This window comes from Panulirus ornatus, chromosome 22, assembly GCF_036320965.1.
Source record: "Panulirus ornatus isolate Po-2019 chromosome 22, ASM3632096v1, whole genome shotgun sequence".
In the NCBI taxonomy this organism is placed as follows: domain Eukaryota; kingdom Metazoa; phylum Arthropoda; class Malacostraca; order Decapoda; family Palinuridae; genus Panulirus; species Panulirus ornatus.
Window position 1 is genome coordinate 16494849 of NC_092245.1, and position 25852 is coordinate 16520700.

At 40.7% G+C, this 25852-nt stretch overlaps 1 protein-coding gene across 2 annotated transcripts in view; it reads left to right on the forward strand.

Annotated features, from left to right (window-relative positions):
• LOC139756578 (uncharacterized) overlaps nt 1–25852 on the forward strand; it is a 127081-nt gene that overhangs the window by 25879 nt on the left and 75350 nt on the right. The window contains exon 2 of one of the 2 annotated variants that reach the window (XM_071676204.1): nt 1919–1942. The exons of the other annotated variant lie outside the window; for it this stretch is intronic. Within the exon in view, the coding sequence (XP_071532305.1) occupies nt 1919–1942 (24 nt within the window). The remainder of the gene's footprint in view (nt 1–1918; nt 1943–25852) is intronic. 2 annotated transcript variants of the gene reach the window in all.

The following is a 25852-nucleotide window of genomic DNA, read 5'->3' on the forward strand; positions in this document are numbered from 1 at the left end:
CTAATCAAATATCTGGGGCAAATCAAAAAAAAAAATTCAAAAATCTGGGACAAATTAGAATACTCTTCAAATATCTGGGACAAATAAGAATACTTTTCAAATACCCGGGACAAATTAGAATACTTCTGAGGCATCTGGGGAGAGGTTCGAATACTTTTCAACTCCTTGATGGGCAAGTTATACTTAACTCCTGTTGCTTTACTTAAGCGTGGTACTTGAGCTGCGTATGTTTATTAGACTCAAGTGTATCGTCTGACTTCACTTTGTTGCCCGACAGGAGTTTGTTGTTCTTGCACTTAACAGCTTTGACCTTGAGAGTATCGATTGACTTAGGTGTGCCACTTGAGTTGCGAATGTTATCTGACATTAATGTCCTTCCTGACATGAGCATGTTGCATATCATGAAGGCATTGCTAGTCTTCACCCCTTGCTGAACCTGAGTACATCAATGGGGGTTTGTTGAAGGATTTGAGTGTATTTCCTAACTGAAGGTAATAGACTTTTTAAGTACCTTTCTTATCTGAATTCTCCACTCAAATACGTACATGAAAACAGGTTGAAGTATGCATTAGACTTGAAGTGTCCCATTTTATCAGACTGTCTCACCAAAGTGTGCTGTCTGACTTGAGGGCAACATGAAATAACCACATACCTGTCGACTACATTACCTGGCCTGTGCTTTGCTCAGATTAATCTTTTGCTTCGCCGAATTTTAAAATGTTGTATAGACTAAAATGATTGTATGAATTCAGGCAATAATGTACAGGAACAGGCTGAAGAACGATATATATATATATATATATATATATATATATATATATATATATATATATATATATATATATATATATTGAACTGGTTCCCTGATAATCTATATATCTGTTTTCTTGATTTCTGAATGTTTTTATTTGATTTGGTTGGGAAATTATCTAATTCTGAGAATGTTTTGATCAATTGGCTGTGTATGATACTAGTAAATTAGGGGAAACGAGAACCTAAAAACCTTATTTTGTTGTCACAACTGAGTCTAGTTCAGCGGTATAGCGATTAATTCAAATTGAGATTAATAGGGCTCAACTAATCCCAGCTAATTTGCGATCTAATTGAGACAGATTTACGTTTTTCTGGGATTCGAATGAGTCAGACGTCTGGAGTGACCACTTGAGCACGACGGTACGGCCTTTGAGCACGACTGTATGACCCTTGAGCACGATGGTACGACCTTAGACGGTAACAATACGACTCTTGGGTATGACGGCATGACCTTTGACCTAATGCGAGATGGTTAAGTTAAAAACCCAGGCTGCTATACCCAATGGTCGTACTGTCGTGCTCAAGGGTCGTACCGTCGTGCTCAAGGGTCGTACGTCCTACTTGTTGGCTATACTTTCATGTTCAATAGATTAATGATTCCCCATAACGATTCAATTGATTCATAAATCATCTGAACTTGAGTGAATCGAGACAATGGATGATCCATATTTGAGTCAACGAAGCAGTTGCATGGTTCAGATTACCATTGACTTGAAGCACGAACGATTCAGTTCAAAGTGTTCATGGATAATTTGACCTTGAATTGACCTCGTTCACAGATGATTAGGGGCTAGTTACCATAATCCACATATGATTCAGATTACATTAACAGGGATCTTGGGGTGATGAAGACTCGGATGAGAGTGTTGTAGATGATTCATAGATGATCTAAGTCTCTTGCTCGGGTGATTCAGATTAGTAGTATCCAAGTGATTCAAACAGGAGTATTCAGGTGATTCAGACTCGGCTGAAGCTGCTTTTTCATTGGGTGATTTGTAAGGAGGTGTTGGTGGGGAGGTGTTGTGGTGTGGTGTAGGAGGCAGATGGTGTGAAGATAGGCTAAGCCTGATCAGTTACGACTAACAGCAGTTTCTCCCACTACCAGATCAGAAGGAGGCCAGGGCGGAGGGTAAGTATGTGGCTAATCTCTCTCTCTCTCTCTCTCTCTCTCTCTCTCTCTCTCTCTCTCTCTCTCTCTCTCTCTCTCTCTCTCTCTCTCTCTCTCTCTCTCTCTTGGAACTGTTCATCTCGCTAGGTGTATGTCCTTAACACGGTTGCTAACCCTTATTACATATACCTAGACAAATGATGCTACTGTGCACATATATATATAGTTAGTCTTCTATTTCTCTTCTTGTTTATTTCTTTGTATACATCACAATTGCTACGCTCAGATAAATGGAGGCTTAAGGTGAGTTGATGAAAAGTACAGTAGTTTAGAAATTCCTGATCAGAAGTTAGAATTTCAGTTATATTTGCAAGATGGAACAGCAGTTTTCTTAGGATGTTATCCAATCTTTTGTATGCATAATCAGAATACAGAAAAAATAGGGGGTGGGTGTATAATTCGTGAATTTTTTTTAGAGGGAATGGAGGAGAGGAGGAGGAGATAGTTTGGTGGGTAGCAAAAGCACGAAGAGGGTTCGGGGAGAGTTTGGGCTGGCAATTCAATATACGCGGGTCTCAAAGTGCATATTATGCGTGGGGTTCCTCCCATCTCATAGACCAGCCGGCCTGAGCGACTGTCGCCTCCACTTTCTCCCAGTTTGTCCACTTAGGGAAGTATTTTTGATATATGTGCAAGTGGGAGAACATTACATATATATATATATATATATATATATATATATATATATATATATATATATATATATATATATATATATATATATATATATATATATATATATATATATATCAACGAAAGTTTTACTTCATATAAGAGAGAGAGAAAGAGAGAGCGAAAGGTCACTGTTATGGTGCATTAAGAGAAGTATAAGAAATATACAAACAAATACACCACGTTCTCTCCTCAGATACAGATGGGCAGTCACAACGTAATATCAGATTAAGTGTAGAAGAATATTCAGAAGCTGTCATTGTCTTTATATAAATCTGAATCTTGAGACGAGATTCTTGCAAGGGAAAAGTAAATTGTATGAGTGGAAATGAGACCTGTGATCGAAATGAGAAGGTATTAAAAATACTGTGTCCAAAATCATTTTATGATGGAACCCTTGTGGCACATTTAATATATTACTGTAAAGTCCAGATAGGTAAAAAAGATAACAGTAGAGACAGATGGTTTAAGTGATCTTCTTGAAACCTTTGATGTGGCTTGAGAAGGAGAGCGAGGACGTGAAAACGATGTGGGGTTGATGACACACTTGGAATGGCGTTTGGCATATGACAGATGACAGAACAAGCATGATATATAAACTTAAACGTCTGATGGTTCTTAGAAGAGAGGCAGGCCGTGAAAAAATATGTGAACAAGTATATGGAACTGAACCATTTATAGCCTGCGATACATTGTGATGGAGATGTTAAAAGAATGCGTTTTGATAGCGCCGTGGAGACACTTTGTGAATGGAGACATTAATCTCACTTGACGAATCAACTTATTGTGCGTAGAGACGAATTGAATAAGTGTCTCATGAGTGTGGAAGGCTATGTTCACTTTAGAACAGTGAAAACAGCTTGGGAGGGATGCGTGTAAGTGGACTGAGGAGTTGAATGCACCTGACCTACTCAAAGATAACGGGATATATGCAAAAATTGTACATTATTATCATACTGCGAGTAAAAAGCTACCTTTGGCGAGGCTGTGTCAGTGGAAGTGCAATATCGTCAAATGACGTCTCACTCCAAAGGAGTCTACACTTCTCTGCTACTGGAAGTTGTACAGCCTTGGGCTGCAAGAGCCTTTGGAAAGGTCCTGGGTAATACCAGAATTCTTCCATAGAAATTAGTTTAGGGATAGTGTTAAATACAACTAGATAGATAAATATATTCGTCTGCCTTGATGCAGAGAAGTTATTCCATTCGAGTTAACATAAAGAAGTTCTGACTTAGTAATACAAATCCGTAGGAAAACAAGAGGAGGAAAGATTAATTATTATGGCTCTAGTGATGATGCTTGATTACGGCTGTAGTGATGATGCATGAGTAAGGCTGTAGTGATGATGCATGATTACGGCTGTAGTGATGATGCATGATTACGGCTGTAGTGACGATGCATGATTACGGCTGTAGAGATGATGCATGAGTAAGGCTGTAGTGATGATGCATGATTACGGTTGTAGTGATGATCCATGAGTTTGGCTGTAGTGATGATCCATGAGTAAGGTTGTAGTGATGACGCATGAGTAAGGCTGTAGTGATTATGCATGAGTAAGGCTGAAGTGATGATGCATGAGTAAGGCCGTAGTGATGATCCATGAGTGTGGTTGCAGTGATGATTCAAACGTGTCCCTATAATTTCCCTCTACCTGGTTTCCCTTCAACATCTCGGCTAAATAGTCAGGCAAGGACACAAGTCTTCTATGACATCCATAATTCATAACTATATACGTTAGTCTTGTGCTTTCACACTTGTGGTCGTGTTCTCCGAGGGAGGATTTCCATTTAATGGTCAGGTGTTAATTTTTCTTTTGGCTTCATTCTTTAAACTTACACGTACCTTCACACGTTCTGGTGTGTGTGTGGCACGGAAGTAATCATTACTGAACAACAAAATCACATTATAATCACAAAGCCTACACACACTTAAGCATTAATTAGTCCACCTCGTCTCATCCAAAAAGGGAAAAAAAGAGAGAAAAGAAAATAATTGGTGCGAATTCATCCCTCAACGTAAACTGATTCGCGAATCACCTCTCGTCCCCCTGGAATCACCCATGCAAAATATGTATACACCAGACCCGGTAGTCGGTCAGACGTTTTCATTTACAGACGACAATAGAGAGACCAAATGAATGGAAAGATCGTGTGAGGATTTCTCCCCCCTCCTCCTTGTACCTTCCCTCACTTTGCTCGAAAACGGACGGTAATTCTCAGGACTGGACGAAGAAAAAAAGTGTTTTGAGAGAGAGAGAGAGAGAGAGAGAGAGAGAGAGAGAGAGAGAGAGAGAGAGAGAGAGAGAGAGAGAGAGAGAGAGAGAGAGAGAGAGAGAGAGGAGAGACAGACAGACAGACAGACAGAAAGACAAAATTCTAAGTGGACTTCAACACCTTAATCGCAGTTGGGGAAAATCCGAGAATTATTCATTTTCCTTCGTTTCTGTCTCCTTCTCTGAGTTCCCACTGACTTGTCTTGCCGATCAGGGAGCTGGCGTGAGGTGACTGTGGTTACGTCCTGTTCATGACGTGTTCTCGAGAGGTAAAGGCAAGTGTCATGCATAAACTGGACAGTTTTATATCTTCACCGTTTCGATAATCAGCTTTCTCCTCCTGTCTATCATCTATTCATCTATCTATCAATCTATCTATGTATCTATCCTGCTATCTTTTCATCTTTCTATCTACCTATTCATCTAATCTATTTATCTATCTATCTTCTGATTTACTTTTTATTCTCCATCTACACAGACAAGAAATTTGGGATTCTATGATTGTCCTACAGCAGATAACCCTTATAGATCACCAGATCTTCTGTTATCTGTCTCTCCAATGTAATGTTCTCCAGCAGATAACCTTGTTATAGACCACCACGTCTTCTGTTTTCTGTCCTTTCCGTGTTCTACCACGTATTCTTACTCCTGTCTCCAATTTTCTTTTCCCTTGTCTGCATTTCCCACCTCTTCTCAAAATCCTCCTTCACCTCCGCTATCTCCTTCCCTCCCAGAATCTCCCTCCTTACCCCTTCCTCATTCTCCCGTAACCTTCCTCCGTCTTTCGTGTCGTGAGTGACTCAGTTACAGAGATTCCGCTGTGGTTTCGTCCACGGCCCGTTCGTGGGTAATTTGGCTTCTGTTCGTAACACACGACTCACTCACTCGGTCCGTTCTGCTTCGACGAGAGCCTCGCTGGAGGGTGTGTGTGTGTGTGTGTGTGTGTGTGTGTGTGTGTGTGTGCGCGAGCGCGCGCTCGGAGGCAAGAGACAGCTTGAGAGGGTCATCATCACAAAGGCACGACCCTATGAGGTCGACTCTCCCCGAGTCGAAAAACGTATCAAAGATCCTTACGGTCTGGTGTAACTAGTAGTTCCTTTTGACCCTCGACCTTACCGTAACTTAAACGCCAATATTTAAATTGAGCTATAGGGTGGAATACGTCGATATTTAAATTAAGCAAAGGGAGAATGCGCAGAATAGGGCGTTATTCAAATTTAGTATATTGAAGAGGCAGAAATGGCTGGGTATAAATGGCCGGGATAGATTCGTGGTGATGGGAATTGATTTCGATGGACGGGCCATTTAATTCGAGGCTTTTCGGTGTTGGATTATTTAATCATTTCCTGGGAAAACGATATCATGTTGGGAGTATTTACCCAAAAAAAAGAGAAATATAAATGAATCTCTCTCTCTCTCTCTCTCTCTCTCTCTCTCTCTCTCTCTCTCTCTCTCTCTCTCTCTCTCTCTCTCTCTCTCTCTCTCTCTCTCTCTCCTTCAATAGTTTGACGCCCATTTCTCTTTAAGGCAGAGAAACCCACCAACCTCCACATGACCCCTACCTCCAAACTCAAAAACAGTGGTTGCTACCACCGTGCCAAAATGCATAGATCAGAAGACGAATTGTATATAACCAGAGTATCGTTCTCATAAGCCGTCTCGAGTCCTTCCTTGAGTACGTAGACACATCTTCACTATCTCGAGCCATTCGTCTCGATGTGGGAGCACAGACAGACACTCTGACGTTGAGATTTATATTGCCTCTTTTAAAAGGGTGTCAAATCCACTTCTCTTGGCCTGTCATAGAAATCAAGCTTTGGGATATATATATAAATATATATATATATATATATATATATATATATATATATATATATATATATATATATATATATATATATATATATATATATATATATATATATATATATATATATATATACATATACATATATATTAGCTCATTTAATACTGATTCCCTTCCAGTTTCCTTTATCTTCTTTAAGATTTAGATATTGATGGACTGTGTCCTGCTCTCGTGGACATGAGGAGCAACAGATTGCTGTTTTAGATAACTGTAAGAAAATGAAAGACAGGGAAACTAGATCGTCTTTTTTAAGATTTGATAAAAGAGGCTACGAGTTGCAGTGTTTAAGTGAGGAATGAACGAATAGATGGAACTTGATTCCCTCTGGTTTAATTGACATCAGGGACGAAGATTAGGTAGATAGATAGATGGAGAGGTAATTAGCTAGCTAGCTTGACTGATACAGACAGGAAAGACTGATACATTAAAACGCATAGAGATAAATCGATGAATCAAGACACAGATACAGAGATAAACAGACCAAGTCATTCATAGGTAAAAGATCACAATACAGTCTTGAAGATTTAGCGAAAACAAGTACAACAAAATCCCAAACAGAATCCTTAACAAGCACCCAACCTAACACCAAAAGAATAGTTTCGAATCGGCTTGCCTTCCGATCTCGTTTCTCACCTTTATGATTCTATTTGGTCCAGCATCATGAACTTAATCGGCTGTTACTTCGTAAGCGTTCATCTAATACCATATAACACGTCTGACGCACCACTGACTATTACGATTGGCTGAGGAGGCAAAGGGCAAGCCTTCATTTGTTTTCCCTCGAATATCTTTTAGAGCGAATACCGAAGAATTCTAGTTGTGAGGGCGGTGTGTGTGTGTGTGTGTGTGTGTGTGTGTGTGTGTGCGTGTGGGTTGGCTGCTGTCCAACTGTGGCTTCTTGTGGTGTCGTCTGAGAGAACGAGTTAACGGAAGTCCTTGTTTATAAGTTTATTTATGTCTCCGTTATCAAGACTCCTCTTCACCTGGCGTATACAAGAGATGAACTTTTAATGAACACATCACTCATTGCTGTAAACTCATCCTCTGAATTTCAGTTTACGTTTAACATATTCCCTCCATGATATAGACGAATGTAAATCGAAGTATGTAGGAAATAAATGCAAGTTTATAAGAATATGAAATCAAGCCTAAATTAACGGGTATAGAACTATGAGAAATAAAGAGTTGTTGGTATGGGTACGCGATGTCTTGTAGATACAGGGAGAAGGTAAGGCCGAGTGTGGCCAATAGGCGGTCATGTATGGTACGGTACAGAGACGGTGATTGGCCAGCTAGGGAGGTCCAGTCAGCCAGCCAGCGAAGCCAAACCTAGGCTTGGGGAAAAGGGTTTGCGCCCCGACATGGCAATAGTGTCACAGCGATAATATGCCTCCATTTGCATACAAGTGCTCTCTCTCTCTCTCTCTCTCTCTCTCTCTCTCTCTCTCTCTCTCTCTCTCTCTCTCTCTCTCTCTCTCTCTCTCTCTCCTCTCTCTCTCTGTTTGTATGGTGTGAGATTACATTCGTTGCGCAAGAAATGAAGACAGAGTGATAGCTGGCCATTGAATGAAAATTTTGCTATGAGGAAAGCCATATATATCACTCTGATTTGTTGTGATGTTTGCAATGTTTGGAAGGAGTCTATTCTTGTAGGGCCTCAGTGCGGTAGTAGCGCCGAACTAAAACCCGGGGACGAGGGATATCAAATCAGAAGGTGTACGTGAGATGGGCAGATTTGGGGAGACCTGATGCTTGATAACAGGGTTGTCTGCAGTCTTAAGCTTAAATTTAGTAGAAACAGGATAGTAGAGAAGGAGGCATCTCCCCACCCACCTCTGCTTCCGGCTCTTTTACTGTCAATACAGAAAAGAAAATGAAAAGTAACACCTTGTAGAGTAGAGAAAGTGTACTTCCGTGGGAATTCTATAGGAAAGTATAAACGATTCAACTTTCCTACTAATTTTATAAATGGCCGCAATGGCGTTGAACTCTGAAAATTTAAAAACAAAGCAGTTAAACTATCTCTTCTACAAGGAATTATAAATTGACGACAGGTATCAGTGAAATATATGTATATCTATCCTTGATTTTAAGGTACTGATAGCATTTTCATTCACCACATATGGTGTTATCTTATTCCAGTGGAATGCTATGGTTATAGGGACGGAGGATGGAAAAATTCAGGGGAAAAGGGAAGAGAAGAGGCGTAATGGTAAGGAGACAGGATGAAACTGGTGACAGAATTGAAGGAAAGAGATGTATTGGTGGCGAAGACGGATGAAGGATGCAATGAAGAGAGAAAGGGGAAGATGGAGGGATTAAATGTAATGATATACCAGTAAGGAGGGAGAGAAGATGTAGCACTAACCAGGAGGGAGGGTAAAATGTATTTGGAGGTAGGGATGGAAGTCAATAGTAATGATGGAGCGATAGGGATAGAAGTCAATAGTAGTGATGGAGCGATTGGGATAGAAGTCAACAGTAATGATGGAGTGATGGGGATGGAAGACATACTAAGAATAGGGGAGTATGGTGTATGTTAGACATATGGTGGAGATGAGGAGCAGATGAGCAGTGTCTTGTATGGGGAACCTTAGTGAGGGAACTGCCTAGGGAATATATGGGCAGGAAGGGTTAATAAATGCTGCTCTCCTCGGCTTAATTAAAACATCATCGTCCGGTCGCTAATTAGATTGTTTGTTTTTATCGGGCACTCGCATAACGAGGGGGTTCGTTTGATTGTTTGTTGGTGTTTGGTGTGTGGCGACCGCTGGCCACCGAGATGCAGGAGTTGGGGGAGGAGGAGGAGGAGGAGGAGAGTCGTCTCCTCAACGCCTTCCCTGACGACGCCTTGAGTCACCATCGGCCTTTCCACTTTCTACTGATGAGGCTGAGTGTGGGAGGGATGTCGTCACAGCAGCCGTCTGTGATATCAAGGCTATGCACGGCATCCGTCTAAGGGCAGAGCCTAGAAATGTATGCAATTAAAGCCGCTGCTTCATGTATAATGGAATCATAGGCCTCCCTTCGAACATATGGAATGAGGGAGTATATTCGAATACTTGAAACTAAAGGATTATATACAAGAACATCTTATCTATTGTATGGTATCAAGAGGAGCATTTTAAGTACGTGGAATGTGTGTGTTTGTTTTGAATATATAGAATCAGATGCTTATACTCGAATATATATATATATATATATATATATATATATATATATATATATATATATATATATATATATATATATATATATATATATATATATATATATATATATATGGATACGTAAAATGCGAAACACACAATCATTCGACCTTCAAAACACACAGACTTCAACCCTAGCCCATGACGAGAGTAAACCCCACTTGTTTTACTTTCAATGATTTCAGAGGTTAATGGACCATGGCGCGCACCACAGCGGAGTCACTCGGGCGGGTCTGGTCTGGTCTGGTTTGGTCTGTAGGTGGCCTAACGCATGGGAAAGGCCACAGTGAAATTTCTCATTCATAAACCTACCCAACCATGTCAAAGGGTAGCGATGTATAAGACTAGATTTGGCCTTTTTCTGAAAAGCGCCTCTTTTTCTTCTCGGTCGTTCTTTTCTCTTTTTCTCCCTCCTCTCTCTCTCTCTCTCTCTCTCTCTCTCTCTCTCTCTCTCTCTCTCTCTCTCTCTCTCTCTCTCTCACACACACACACACACACACACACACACACACCTCCAGCCTCTCCCTCCCTCTTCTCCACGGCTGCTCCTTGTGGAGTCACACTCCGCTGAACTCGCTCCACAATTACGTTACTTTGAATCCCACTTGGTATTTGGCTCCTGAAGCTAATCGAGGGATCTCTTTGTTTTCGAGGTAAAAAAAAAAAGAGTAAAAGATGAATAAGAAACGTTTATGCCACTTTATATTCATGATTATTACACCTATTATTACCTAATCTTTATATTAGTATTCGGTGGAGGAACAACCATGAATTCTAACGCCCGTCATGGGGTAAAGGTTAAAAAAAATAGATAAAGATTACATGTGTTTTATTGTTCCTGGATTCCTGCCATTACCTTATTATTTTCTACTTTTATTGGTTCAGTGTGATGGATGGAATAAGGCTCTTCCGCTCTGGGCTTCAGTAAGGTCATTCGCTATGATAATCGCTCGTTGATATCATCATATTCAGTACTTACCTGGGCTGATTGCCTTCATCTTAATGAGATTTATCACATCCTGGGAAATAATGATACGAGGGCGTTCACAGGGGAAGGGAAGGAAGGGAGGGATGAATGAGAGATGAAGGAGGAATACGAACGGAAGAAAGAAACTGCACTGCATAGTGAGAAGCAGCGATGACCAAAAGAGGAGGAAGATGCTGTGAACACGATTATAGAGGCTATCCCAAGAAACACGTATACTGTGGCATCACAGCAACGTTAATCAAAATAACAACAAAAGCAACGCTAGATTGCCTTACAACAGCACAGTTGTAACAACGACATCTTCAGCAGCAATTGAAACAGCAGAAGCAACAGCATGAGTAGCTTCCCTTTAAAACAGCACAGGTAACAAAAAAGCAGCGACAACAGAAGCAGAAAGCAGCAGCACCCGGACCAGCACCAATAGCTCGGCCTCCTTAAAAAGGCGACTTCGGTAACAAAAGGATCAGCGCCAGTGGCTCTTCCATAAAACAGCAGAGTTCCTACAGTAGCACGTATAACAGCAGTAGGTAAAGCAGCAGGAACAGCAGCAGGTAAAGCAGCAGGAACAGCAGCAGGTAAAGCAGCAGGAACAGCAGCAACAGCAGCAGCAACAGCAGCAGAGGTACGTTTGTTCATGGTTTTGTGTGGAGAAGAAACTATTGGCGTTTTGCGAGGGACTTACCGTCATTTGTCCACTCAGCATTCCATCACGGCCACCAAACACCCAAATCCATCTAGTTCACCAATAGCTCAATAAAGCCAGGACAAAGAGAGGCTAAGAGAGAAAAAGTGGGAAGGCGAGAGGAGGAAGAAAGAGAGAAATGAGAACGGAGAGACTTAAAGAAAAGGACGAGAAGTAGTGGATACGCTATGATAAAGGCATAAGTAAAACCAACAAATTAGTAAGACTTGAGACAAATATATAGAATGGTAGAAGACCTAAGTTGGGAACCGGGAACCAGACCTCTGGACCTGAATCTAAAGGAAGCCATAACACTCGAACAAGTCATAAGACTTCTCAGACATCCAGTTACTTCTATATCCCCGCCATCCGTTTAGCAACGACGGGAATCTTACCCCTCATAGGTCTGTGGTACATTCCTTATGAAGGAACTAACCTTCCCAGGTCCGTGGCTCCCTCCTTACGAGCGCGCTAGCACTTCCAAGTCCGTGGGGCGCTCCTCCTTATGGATTAGCTATCCTAAGCCTTGTGATGGCGCCCCTCTTATGGAAGCTCTAGGTTTCCCATGTCTCTGGTGGCGCCCTCCTCATGAGTGCACCAGTCTTCTTAAGCCCGTGGCGCCCTCCTTGATATAGATCAATCATAGCTTGTCTCCCTCCCCTCCTTAGCCACTCCCCAAAATCAGAACTCCCCCCACTCCCTCCAATAACCCAGCAGCAGTGAAATGGAAAGGAAAATAGCAACTCTCAGGGAGAGGAGGGAGGAAAGTGTTGAAGCGGGTCGGTGTATAGCCTCTGGGAAGGTTCTCTTTCGTCTGTTTATTCCCCAAGTAATATTTTTAATGGTCTTTGTCTCCGCTTGGCTGTCCATCTCCTCTCTGTCAGGATGTTTTTACCTTTTTCTTCACCATATTACTATTTTATTCTATAGGTTTAGTTTCCAGAATATGGTCTCTGTTGGTATATGAATGAGTCTCTCCATTTAGTTCACCTATTAGATTTTGTCAGGAAATTCCTTTAGACTTTCAAGATATTACTTTCTGTTAACATAGCATATATGCAGCATCTGTCTTAGGTTCTTAATAACACACTGAAGCTTTCCTATTGATTCCGTCGGTGTGAGGGAGGGTCATAAATGGTGTTTTATTCTCTTAGTAAAGTTCATGATGGTCTGAATTATTTAGGGTGAAGGAGAACGCAGTTCGGTCAACTTCAAGACATATACATACCTGATTTTATACGTACGTTATTGTTATTAACATTACTATTATCATTACTATCATTATCATTTTCATTATTATTGTTATTATTGTCATTATTATTATTACTATTATTATTACTATTATCATTATCATTATCATTATCATTATCATTATCATTATCATTATTATTATTATCATTATTGCTATTATTATTATTATTATTATTATTATTATTATTATTATTATCATTATTATTATTATTATTATTATTATTATCATTATCATTATTATTATTATCATTATTATCATTATTATCATTATTATTATTATTAATATTATCATCAGTATCATTATCATTATCATCATCATTATTATTATCATTATTATTATCATTATCACCATTACGATTATCATTGATATTATCATCATTATCATCATTACGATTATCATTGATATTATCATTATCATTATCATTACTAATATAATTAGTATTGTTGTTATCATAACTATCATTATCAATATTACTGTTATCATCACTATACCCCTGTTAACCCTTTCATGGGATTCCTGCAACCTCGAGGTTGTACTGGAGTCAGAATTAGGAAAACAATGCACTTCTTTGAAGTGAGTTCCTTGGCAATGATATAACTCACCAAGGACACTATGAAGCACTGGCAAGTCTTCATGAACCATTTGATGAATCAGCAAATAATCCGCAAAAGAATGTGAACCCGTAACACCATCCCAGTGAACGAGAGAACCTTTAAAGATTGAGAGAAACCTCAAAGAATAAAAGCAACCTCAAAGAATGAAGGAAACCTCAAAGAATGAAAGCAACCTCGAGGCCCCGGAGAGACAATGTGAGGCTTAGAAACAGATTCTATATACACAAGACTATAAAGCTTCAGTTGCCCTCTTGAAAGAGACCGAACGAGACTTTGAGCCACCTGCGCCCGGACAGCAGCAGCTTCTTCCTGAGACCTTGATTTCTACGGGAGATGGACTGCGGGAGGGTGGTGGCTGCTGCGGCGACCACCAGCGCTCCTGAAATACGCCAAGCATCAAAGACGGAGGCTAAAACTGTTTCCTTGTCGACGAGAGCCTCCAACACCCGCCTCCCCGACGTCGACTGATGGCACAGTCACTCTCTACCCTCCCTCCCTCCCTCCCTCCCCCCCCTCTCTCCCTCCTCAGCCCTACCGCCAACACCCCAAACACACCACCACCATCACCACCACCAACGCCGCCGCTGCTGCCTCCTCCTCCACCACCACCACCACCGCCACCGCCGCCTCTTTCTTGGTCACGGCGGTGGAAGTGGTTGTAAAAGGAGTGAGGGAAAGGAGGAGGGGGTGGGAAATAGTAAGGGAATAGTGATGATGGTGTTAATGATAGTGAAGATGGCGGTGTTCAGTTTGCTCGCGATGTGTTGATGGTGGTTGACGAAATGGTGACGGCGATAATGTGGGAGAGATGTAAGTGGCACGATGATAAGGGTAATGAAGATGTTTGCTGATAGTGGTAGTAGTGGTGGTGGGGATGTGGTAGTAACGTTCGTTTGGTTAATAGTGACATAGAGTTTGGGTCCTGGGTGGCGTCAGGTCTGTTGATACGTGTACTGCAGTCTGGTTGTGTGGGTGACGCAATTTGTTGTTGCTTCTTCTCTCTCTCTCTCTCTCTCTCTCTCTCTCTCTCTCTCTCTCTCTCTCTCTCTCTCTCTCTCTCTCTCTCTCTCTCTCTCTCTCTCTCTCTCTCTCTCTCTCTCTCTCTCTCTCTCTTGTTGGCGATGGTGCTACAGTTACTAACTCCACGTGATTCTTACTCTGGCCCAAACCCTTGTCGCTGCTTCTGTTCTCCTGCAACGCAGCTATTGTTTATCCATCTGCTTCGAATACTCGTGTTGCAGCTCCCCCTCTTTGGGTATGGCCAGACTCTGGCACTACCAATCCTTCTTCTGCTGTTGTTGGAAGGACGCTCCCACCATCCCTCATGAGTGCATTCACCTCTGCCACCAGTGACACCATTCGTACTAATGTCTTTCACCGTCAACGCGAGCAGCAAGATTCAATATCATTTATTGTATTTCTCTTTAGATCATGGGCAACACTATCATCTGGAACATTGTTGTCACATGCTTATATATTGTATAAACACGGCGACTTAAGTGAAGCTTTTTAACAAGAGCAAAAACTAGGAGCAGAGATAAAGACCACTTCAAGGGCGTAATACTAAAACAAAATGATATATCAAAAGACAATAGCTACAGTACATGAAACACAAGTTATGTGATATGATAAAACTCTTATTTATTATCATTACTTGTTTCGTATATATATATATATATATATATATATATATATATATATATATATATATATATATATATATATATATATATATATATATATATATATATATATATATATATATATATATATATATATATATATATATATACATATATATATATATATATATATATATATATATATATATATATATATATATATATATATATATATATATATATATATATATATATATATATATATATATATATATATATATATATATATATATATATATATATATATATATAGCTTATTCTCACCTGCCATTTTCTTGTCTTCCTTCTTTTCCTTTCGAAGAGGCAGCAAGGAAGAGGTAAAGTCTCTAAGAAAGATTTAAGTGAGAGTTGTTGTGTGGGTTGTAGTTACATAAGATTAATCTCTCCCCAGAAGCAAAAAGAAAAAGGAGAAAATATCCGGCTCCATCATCCATGAGCAAAGGTCATGCTTGGGAAGTGCATTGCCTTTCCTTACCCATCCACATCCCTCCCATTATGGCCTACTGTTCCTTTACTCTTCAGTTAACTTCCCTTCTTCTTCTACGCTATTCTTGGTTTTCTTTCCTCCTCTGCCTCCAGTTGGTATTCTTTCCTCCCGACTCCGTAGCTGACACTGTGCCTTCCCTTCTCTGCAGCTGATACTCTTTCCTCTTATCTTAGGTTGACACTATATCCTCTTCTCTCCCCAGCTGGCACTATATCCTCTTCTCTCCCCAGCTGGCACTATATCCTCCCCTCTCCTCACATGCTACTCTTCTTCCTCTCTTCTCCTGTTAATCTTTTTTTTTTCTCCGTCGTTTTTCCCTTCATCATCCACTCCCCCCTTTCTCTCATTTCATTTTACTTGGAGCCCCATCTCTCTCTCTCTCTCTCTCTCTCTCTCTCTCTCTCTCTCTCTCTCTCTCTCTCTCTCTCTCTCTCTCTCTCTCTCTCTCTCTCTCTCTCTCTCTCTCTCTCTCTCTCTCTCTCTCTCTCTCTCTCTTTCACCCAACCAGCCTCCCTCCTCGCGTGAATGAGAATGCCGTCAGTGACACACACACACACACACACACCCACACCCTGGCCAGAATCTCTTCAAGAGATTCTAACACCATCGAATATAAATCCTCAAACAATACTCGGGCAATTGAGCTTCTTCCTTGATGGTTCCTATTTAGAACTTATTCTCTCCTTTTCATCTAGTCTTTATCCCTCTCTTTATAAATCCTTCTTCCATCTATATAGATTAGAAATGCACGATTAGTGTCCTTCGTCAGACCATCAGATCTGCTATCTGTCCTTTCCTTGTGCTGTCCTCCAGCAGATAACCTTGTCATCGACACATCAGGTCTTCTGGTATCTGTCCTTGCCATGTCCTGTCCTCCAGCAGATAACCACGTCATCGACCATCAGGTCTTCTGTTATCTGGCTTTCCCATAAACTTCTCAACCTCTTCCTTCCACATCCTTCTTGAATGTCTTCTAATGTGCTTTACTCCTTCCTCCTTTTCCTACTTCTTCTTGAAAGTCTTCCTCCTTATCCTCGTACTCTCCATTCTCATCTTTATCTCTTACCATCTTCCTCTTTATCCCTTTTTCTACATCGTTCGCAGTTGGAGCAAGCTATTTCTCACAGCTTGTTCTTCCACTCTCTTCTCTCTTCCTTCCCTCTCCACTCCTCTCGCGAAGACGAGGTCTCCTCGACCTTCCTCCTCCTTCCCCCTATCCTCCTCCTCCTCCTCCTCCGTAGCCGGTGCGTGAGTGACGGAAACGCTAGACGGGTCATTCGTATCTGTCTCTCTCCCTCCATGCTCAGACGGGGGTCAACAAGAAAACTGTTTTTGTCCGCAACTCTTTGTGATCTGGATTCGTGTATTTCTTTTTTTTGTCTTCGTATTCTTCCCTCCTCCTCCTCCTCCTCCTCCTCCTTCCTCCTTCTCCATATCGGTCTCATTCTTCGTCTGTGTGTGTGTGTGTGTGTGTGTGTGTGTGTGTGTGTGTGTGTGTGTGTGTGTGTGTGTGTGTGTGTGTGTGTGTGTGTGCGTGTGTGTGTCATCCTGGCTTTTGTTGGATGGTCTCTGAGCGGGACAAAGGAGTGCTAATGCTGTTGATTTGCACGTGGGGATAGGGTCGAAGGCTGGACTCGAGTGGGACTTTAGATTGTCTAGAGGAGGGAGGAGGAAGAAGAATGGGATGGGGGACCCATGACGAAATTGAATGAGGTAGGATTAGGGGAAAAAAAAGATTTGCTGGTAGGATATCAAAGAAGGAACTGAAAGAAGTGAAGTCTACGTATAAAAGATATATTGAAAGACACCCACTGTAAAAAAAACAAGAATGAAATAGTAATAGTACAAGATGGAAAGGCAATGGAATGTGACTTATGAACTGAAAAAAAAGAAAAAAGGAGATTAAAGTTGCACAGAAACTTGCACCTGGAGGTGGAGGAGAGACGGATGGAATAGGATCCGTAGTGAGAGAAGCAGCCAAGGAGGAGAAGAGATACTGAGGGCTGGAGGGAGGGGAGGGGGGAATTAACTGTGTGAGGAGAGAGAGAGAGAGAGAGAGAGAGAGAGAGAGAGAGAGAGAGAGAGAGAGAGAGAGAGAGAGAGAGAGAGAGAGAGAGAGAGAGAGAGAGAGAGAGAGAGAGAGAGAGAGAGAGAGAGAGAGAGAGAGAGACAGACAGACAGACAGACAGACAGACGAAAGGGAGAGGGAGTGAGATCTCTGGTGCAGCAGGGTAGTATGGTTTCCCTGGTGTGTGTGTGTGTGTGTGTGTGAGGGCTTCTCTGGTCGATGGTAGAGCACTCACACACCAGTCGTGGTATTTCATCCTTGAACTTGCCCGAAGAGGAAGAATGGCATTAAGGGTGATGGGTATAGTTATGATATATATATATATATATATATATATACATATATTTTTTGATATATATTTCAGGTTGGCCGTAGGGGTATTTTTTATATATATATATATATATATATATATATATATATATATATATATATATATATATATATATATATATATATATATATATATATATATATATATATATATATATGAATATATATATATATATATATATATATATATGTATATATATATATATATATATATATATATATATATATATATATATATATATATATATATATATATATATATATATATATATATATATATATATATATATATATATATATATATATATATATATATATATATATATATATATATATATATATATATATATATATATATGTACGTAGGTGTTTAAGGATTAGCTGAGGTCAAAGGGCACTATAAACACAAATGATACCTACCCAATACACAACCTTGGGACGCACAAATCCATCCAATAAATCCAGTTCGTCTACCCATTCAAACCCTTCAGAACAAAGGGAAAAGAAAAGGTCTTAGGGAGGGGGTTAGGCGGTGGTCCTACGGATAGGGAGTTGAAGACCATAGTCTTTAATGAAAATAAAAAAAAAAATGGAGATTGGGGGGGGGGACAACACTGATAGATAGACTCATTATTTGAGATATCAGCAACAAGAGACTCCTCCCCTGAAAGTTCCAGCCCCCGGCCTGTGTTGAATAGCAGATGCAGAATTTAATTTAGATTTGGCCAAGTGGAAACGCCCCTTATCAGGAACCGTGCCGATTTTCTCAAAGGCCATTTCTCGCTCTCCCTGTTATACGCAGTTACTTTTGATATTCTTTATGGATCGTCGGGTTTCTTTGGCTGTGTGTGTGTGTGTGTGTGTGTGTGTGTGTGTGTGTGTGTGTGTGTGTGTGTGTCTGTGTCTATGTTTGTGTTTGTTACTACAATAATCTACTTTAAACCTTATGCATATTCTTATCTTATTCCTCTCTCTCTCTCTCTCTCTAATCTTTAACTCTTCCCTGATCGATTATCTCTTGTCTACTTTTTCCTATTTTTCGGCTTCCATCTTAAAGTTTTACCTATTCTACCCTCTGTAATCTTAGATTTCCCCTATTCTCCTTTCCCTAATCGTAAACTTCTCCATGTTCTTCCCTCACTTATCTTAGAACTCTTTCTTATTCTACCCTCTCTCGTCTTAAGCATTATCTTACTCTACACTCTTTAACCTTAAACCTTTTCTCATATCACCCTTTCTTATCTTAAATCTTTCCTTATTGTACAACTTCTCACCTTAAACCTTTTCTTATTCTACCTTCCCTGATCCTAAACCTTTTTTTAATTCTACCTTATCTTTAGAATCATTTTCTTATTTTTCCGTCTCTCATCTTAAACTTTTTTTTTACTTTTTCTCCCACAACGTATCTTTGACTTTCCACCCTTACAGATTAAATCTGGCTTCCTTGGATACAACATCCATTGCTAAGATATTATTTTTATTTACATCTCCATGATTCTTAGGCCTCACTGTTTGTGTATCTAATCGATCTTTTTACTATATAGGAGATACTCTCCTTTAATCCTCTAATACTTTCTTTAGTCTAAGCTTTTTAATTCGCTTTCTTTCTGATTACATCTTTATTTACTTCTATTCATTTTCTGTCCTACTCTTCCCCATTCTCCTGTGGCATTTTTTTCCCTCTTCCTTCTTCTTCTTTATCATTCTGAGCCCTCATGTCCTCCGACTCTCTTCCACAACTTCCTTTGCCTCGAGTTTCTACTGCATGTACCCTCTGGCAGTCTAATCTACCATCATCCCCACCAGCTATCCTGTCTACATGACTGCCAAAGTCACTTCAGATAGCGATGCATCAACTCATTCCTTTCCGAACACAATCACTATCCTCACCATACCTCTCCTTCCTCATCCCTTTCTTACATTATCTCCTCCATTTCTCTTCTCCCTCACCACTAAACTATCCACACAGTCTCTGTAAGCGACAACCATTTTCCCCCATCTTTTTATCTTATATTCTCTTCCTTCTAGACCTCTGTTCTCTTTACCATCCTCCTCCTTATCTCCATCCCCTCTCTCTCTCTCTCTCTCTCTCTCTCTCTCTCTCTCTCTCTCTCTCTCTCTCTCTCTCTCTCTCTCTCTCTCTCTCTCTCTCTCTCTCTCTCTCTCCTGACCTCGCTGCCTTGCTGCCTCGCTGTCTCCCTCCCTCGTAGTCTCCCTCCCTCCCTCTCTCCCAGTCTCCCTCTCTCCCTCCCTCCCTCGCTGCTCCGCCTCCGCCATCCTTCTTGCCCCAGCCCCACTGTCGTGACCTGGACACGTGTGATCAGCTGACCGTTCTTCGGATGAGCCACTCGGCTGTCTTACGTCCTACCACCACGACTTCTCGGGCGATGATGGATCGTATCGGCCCATCCTGGTACAACTGTATCTAAGGGAGGGGTGTAGAGGGGTGGGGCCTGCCTAGGGAGACGGGTTTAGGGAGGAGATCAGTTGGGAAAGATGGAGCGTAAAGGAACGTGAAACTCAATGGAGAGGGTTAGGGATAGGTTGGAGAGGCTATGGTTAATCAGGGAGATACGAATCTAAAGGATTTTTAGTGGTGGAGGAATGAATGACTTTCCACGATGATAGAGAGTAAACAGGATTATAAATGATGGAGGATAAAGCTAGATTTCCTACAGGATTCTACATTTTAGGGAGAGGAGAGATCAAGGATGGTTTGCAAAGAGGCTGAAGACACAACAGGATTCTACCATGGAGGGGGGGAGACACAGACGAGTGTAGTATTCAACTACGAGGGACAAGGATCCAACACGATTCTAAAGGTGGGAGGGAGCAGCTTTGAGGAGAGTGTCGTGGGTGTGAGTGAGATGTAATTCAGGTGGTGCTGGGAGGAGGGTGTGTGTGAGTGTGACGGAGGTGTTGCCGGAGGGACTAATAGGGAGTATTTTGATTTGTATCTGGGAGTGTAAAAGGTGGAAAAGGATTTGAGTACAAAATACTTCTCTAAAGGGAAGGATATATGATGTAGGAAAAGCTATATACAAAGGGAAATTGGTTATGATTTGTTGAGCCTCTACACACACACACACACACACACACACACACACACACACAAACACACACACACACACACATATGCGCTATGGTGCGTGTGTGTGCATACATTCTTAGGAGTAAAAGACATGCTACGTATATACAAGGTTAAGAAGACGGGGCAACACGAGTGTAAAAAACTCTCTCCCAGTAATACACAAAAAATTGTCATAAACAGTAATCACGCATACATTTGGCTTAGTTTTATGTGTGTGTGTGTATGCATGTGTGGGTGTGTGTGTGTGTGTGTGTGTGTGTGTGTGTGTGTGTGTGTGTGTGTGTGTGTGTGTGTGTGTGTGTGTGTACACATAGGATTAAAAGACATGGTACATATGTCTATTAAGTTAAGATAGGGGACAACAAGAGTGTACTTCTCTCTTCCTAGAACACTTAAATAGTACTCACATGCACACAAATCTTGTCCTTTTTCTATGCACTCGTTATCCCCCCCACACTTTAACTTCTATTTCATGATAGATATTTGTGGGAGATAACACTGTAAATCTGGAATGATACTGCATCAACGTTGGCTACAAGAACAACAGTAGCACCAGTATTCGTAACAACAGGAGCAACAGTGGCAGCAGTACCCACAGTAACAGGATAACAAAAGCAGCTGTAGCCATGGGAACAGAAGCAACAGAAAAAAAAACAGAAGGAACAATAAGTAAAACGGTATCTATTAATCTAAGATAATTGCCCTAAAGAATAACATTAAGCAGACATAATAAAGCCAATAAAAACATCAAGCGACAGGTGTAATGGTAATTAGTACGCTTTCATTATTCATTTGTACACTCTCACAATCCATTAGCACACTCTCATTGTCCACCACAGCCTTTCTCGAGCCGGATTAGCGGAAAGACTATTAGCACAGCAAAGAGACGACCAGCTGACCAGTAACAGCAGCTGTAACAGCAGCAGAAATTAGAAACACAACAACAACAACAACAACTACTACTACTACTACTACTACTACTACTACTACTACTACTGCTACTACTACAGCAACAAAATCTTAAAGGCAGTAGCGACGACAACACCAGCAGACAAATCCGTAACAGTTGCATTTTGCAGCAACACCAGAAGTGGTGGTCGATACAGAAGGAGAAACATCAAAAGTAGCAGCAGCAGCAGCAGAAGCAGCAGCAGCAGCAGCAGCACACACGGTAGCAACAGCAGCAGCAGAGGACTCAAGAAGAAGCAGGGGTCAGCGACGGCAGGAGGAGGAGGAGGAGGAGAGGGTATCTTTGCGAGAGGGGGTCGTCGTTTATAAGAGCAGTATTTAGTGGTTCGTCCGCGTCGTCACCCAACGATATTAATGGACCTTCAGGAACCCGTCACCGACATGATGAATGATTGCTTCACCGGACGTTATCGTAATGAAATAAAGATGTCCAATCATAAGATGCCAGAGGCCGGGAGGCGGAGCTCGAAGGAACGCGGGAGACCCCCACGCCTGCCAGTCACCCATTCGCAGCAATGCCGAGGGACCCCCGACCTGCTGGGGATGAGGATCCTTTGAGACCGCGGGGATGGGATGAGAAGCGTGTGAAGAAGGAGGAAGACGATCCCAAGGGTAAATTTGAATCCTTCAGTCAGTACGGCTTGGGAGAAACGTGAGAAGGTGTTTGCGAAGGAGTTTCTACCTCTGGGTTGCTGAAGACGCTGAAAAAGACTTTAATAATCTTTGATGAGGAAGAAGACACTCACATGAGTAGGTCTATGTCTCACAGTGATAGAAACTGTGAGGGACTTGAGAACGATTCTAACTTCTGGATGACGAAGACTTGATGACAAGGGGAGGATGGTCGCGATGAAATGCTTGAGAAGAGTGAGTGTGGAGATGAAGACCTTGAAGATCGAGGGTAGCGTGAAGCTTTTGTAGAAACAAAATGGGATCCTTCCGAAAGTAACTCCAGGTTGCCTGCAGCTTGAAAAAATGTTTACGAAAGAGTTACAACTTCTGTAGCTTTGGAAGGCGAAGACTAGCAGACAAGACGAATATATCTACGAAATCAATTGCAGTTTTAAAAAGGAATTCATTGAAGATACGAAGGAACTATAATTGAAAAAAAAAGAAAAGAAAAACCTCAAAAGTTGGTTATCGTGAGGACTAGCGCCAAAAGTCGGTGTCTCGTTCAGCTACAAAGAATGGAACATTATCAACATCAGCGGTAGCATAAAATCCAACAGCGTTTGTACCTCGGTGAATCAACCACTGACTGTATTCAAAGAGCCACTCCAAATATCCCCAATTCTCACTCTAGATAAATTAAAAAAAAGGGGAGGAATATTATTTACTCAAGCTGGGGTTGTACGGTGACGAGATGAGCGTCGAGAGAAGGGGGCTTTAGATCAAAGGAAAAAGAAAAGGCAAAAGAAAGTATGATAAATGACGGTGGGAAGGGAAGGGGAGAGGACGAGAGGGTTGCAAGAAGATGAAACGCTGCGGTGGATCGTCGCTGGCGAGTAATTTCTGTTTTAAAGTTTGAGGATTTTATGGTATATCCCTTGGAGACGCTCTGCTTTATGTATATACCAATGTACAGCAGACTGTATTGTTTTATCTCATGTGTGTTTACTTATATACATATACATGTGCGTGTGTGTGTGTGTGTGTGTGTGTGTGTGTGTGTGTGTGTGTGTAGTTGAAATGTACGTCAAGAACTCAGAGTAACAGGAAAGAGATTAGATTCTCAGCTCATGAAGAGCGCCGTCACTGACATCCAAAAGGGAAACTGTTGACCTGTCAAAATTCCTCTTTCACCTTATGATCTTGATTCACTTTCGAAGATATCTCTTGAAGAAAAAAAAATCTCTAAACATAGGCGAACATTCCTGCGTTAAAAAGGTTATACGATGTTATTGTATCAGATACGATTACAAAGGATTACCAAGGAATTCGAACAGCAACTGGCCATTAGGTTCCTTAGATGTTATTTGCGATAGTGGAAGATATCAGAGAAACTCACAGATTAGCGTGGTAGAAAGATATATAGATAATCAAAGAGGGGAAAAAAAAAGCTACAATCTATCAATGAGACTAAAGAGAAGTATAATATTCTGTAGTGCCTCATTGTCAGAAGTCACTATTTTGATATCTACTTGAAGTTTTGGTACATACCAAACGGGAACCAAACGCTGACGTCATACCTGTCAATACTAGGAATGGTATCCATTTGTCTCTAACATTTACTTCTTGCCTACCAGTTTTCTGGGTGACATTATTCCCTATTAGAAGTCTCTGAAATATCAATATTTACCAGGATTTGATTTTAGTATGAAATACTCTGTCAATCTCTATAGCCATTCACAGGCCATCTGCAGCAATATACAGCGACATGGCAACCTCGCCCTGGCGAAGAGAGAGAGAGAGAGAGAGAGAGAGAGAGAGAGAGAGAAGGCCATTGGCTCACGTGTCCATGAAAAAAAAGGATATACGTCATTGTTACGTCGCTGCTACGTAGGTTCTCCATGATTCCTCATTACAGACAGACAGACGAAAACGTCAGTCTATCTTACGACAGCATCTGCCAGAAGTAGCCAGTGGGGTTTATGATCTCAAATATAGACATATTCTTATCAAGTCTTCATCCCCACAACACAATAGAAACGAGCTCAATAAAGATAAGGTATGTGACCAATACGACAGTGGGAAATTTGGATTTATCGTTTTGCGGAGTAAGTTATATCCCCCTAAATAAACACATACATCTGACTATAAGTGAATAAGAACTGAATTTAAACAACAACGGACTACTGGATCCCTAAGGAGGCTATTTGTGATGGCGTAGGAGTTCAGAAAAGCATCGATTCATATGGTAGGAGTGGAAAGACTTACAGGTTTACACACACACACAGACAAAGGCAATGGGATCATCATCAATATGTAGAAGATCGTAACCTACAACTCAGTTTTGTTTAATTCTACAGTGCTGCCTGATGTAGATATTTCAGTTCATTTATTATCATTATCATTATCATTATTATTATCATCATTATTATCGTTAGCAGTAGTATTATGATCAGTATTATTACAATCATTGTTCTTATCATTAGTATCGTTAATATGGAGGTGAAATCTCAATTCAACAAGAGTTCATATAATTTCATTTAACATGTAATTTTTTCTACACATGCGGCATGACATGTTTCACGGAGGCAATCCACCTCATCAGGTGCCAACATTTCATAAAGACTTTTTTTCTAAATCAACACCAACGCACAAAATCCGTCTCTCCTGTGCCATTCTCGACTACACACTCTATATATAAAGTCGAGAATGACTGATGAGATACGACGGGAATCTGTGCGGTATGGTTGGGATTCAAAGAACTATGAATTTTTGCACCTGATAAGCTGGATTGTCTCGGTGAAACATGTGCAGCATGTGTAGAAAAATTAGATGTTACGTAAAATTGTCTGAACTACTGAATTGCGATTTCATCTTCATAACTATCATCATGGACAAGTGTGATCAACAAAAGTTTATATATATATATATATATATATATATATATATATATATATATATATATATATATATATATATATATATATATATATATATATATATATATATATATAGGCTGATTAATGCCAGTTATCAATAATAGGAGAAAATAACTTTAACAATCTAAACCTTACGATTC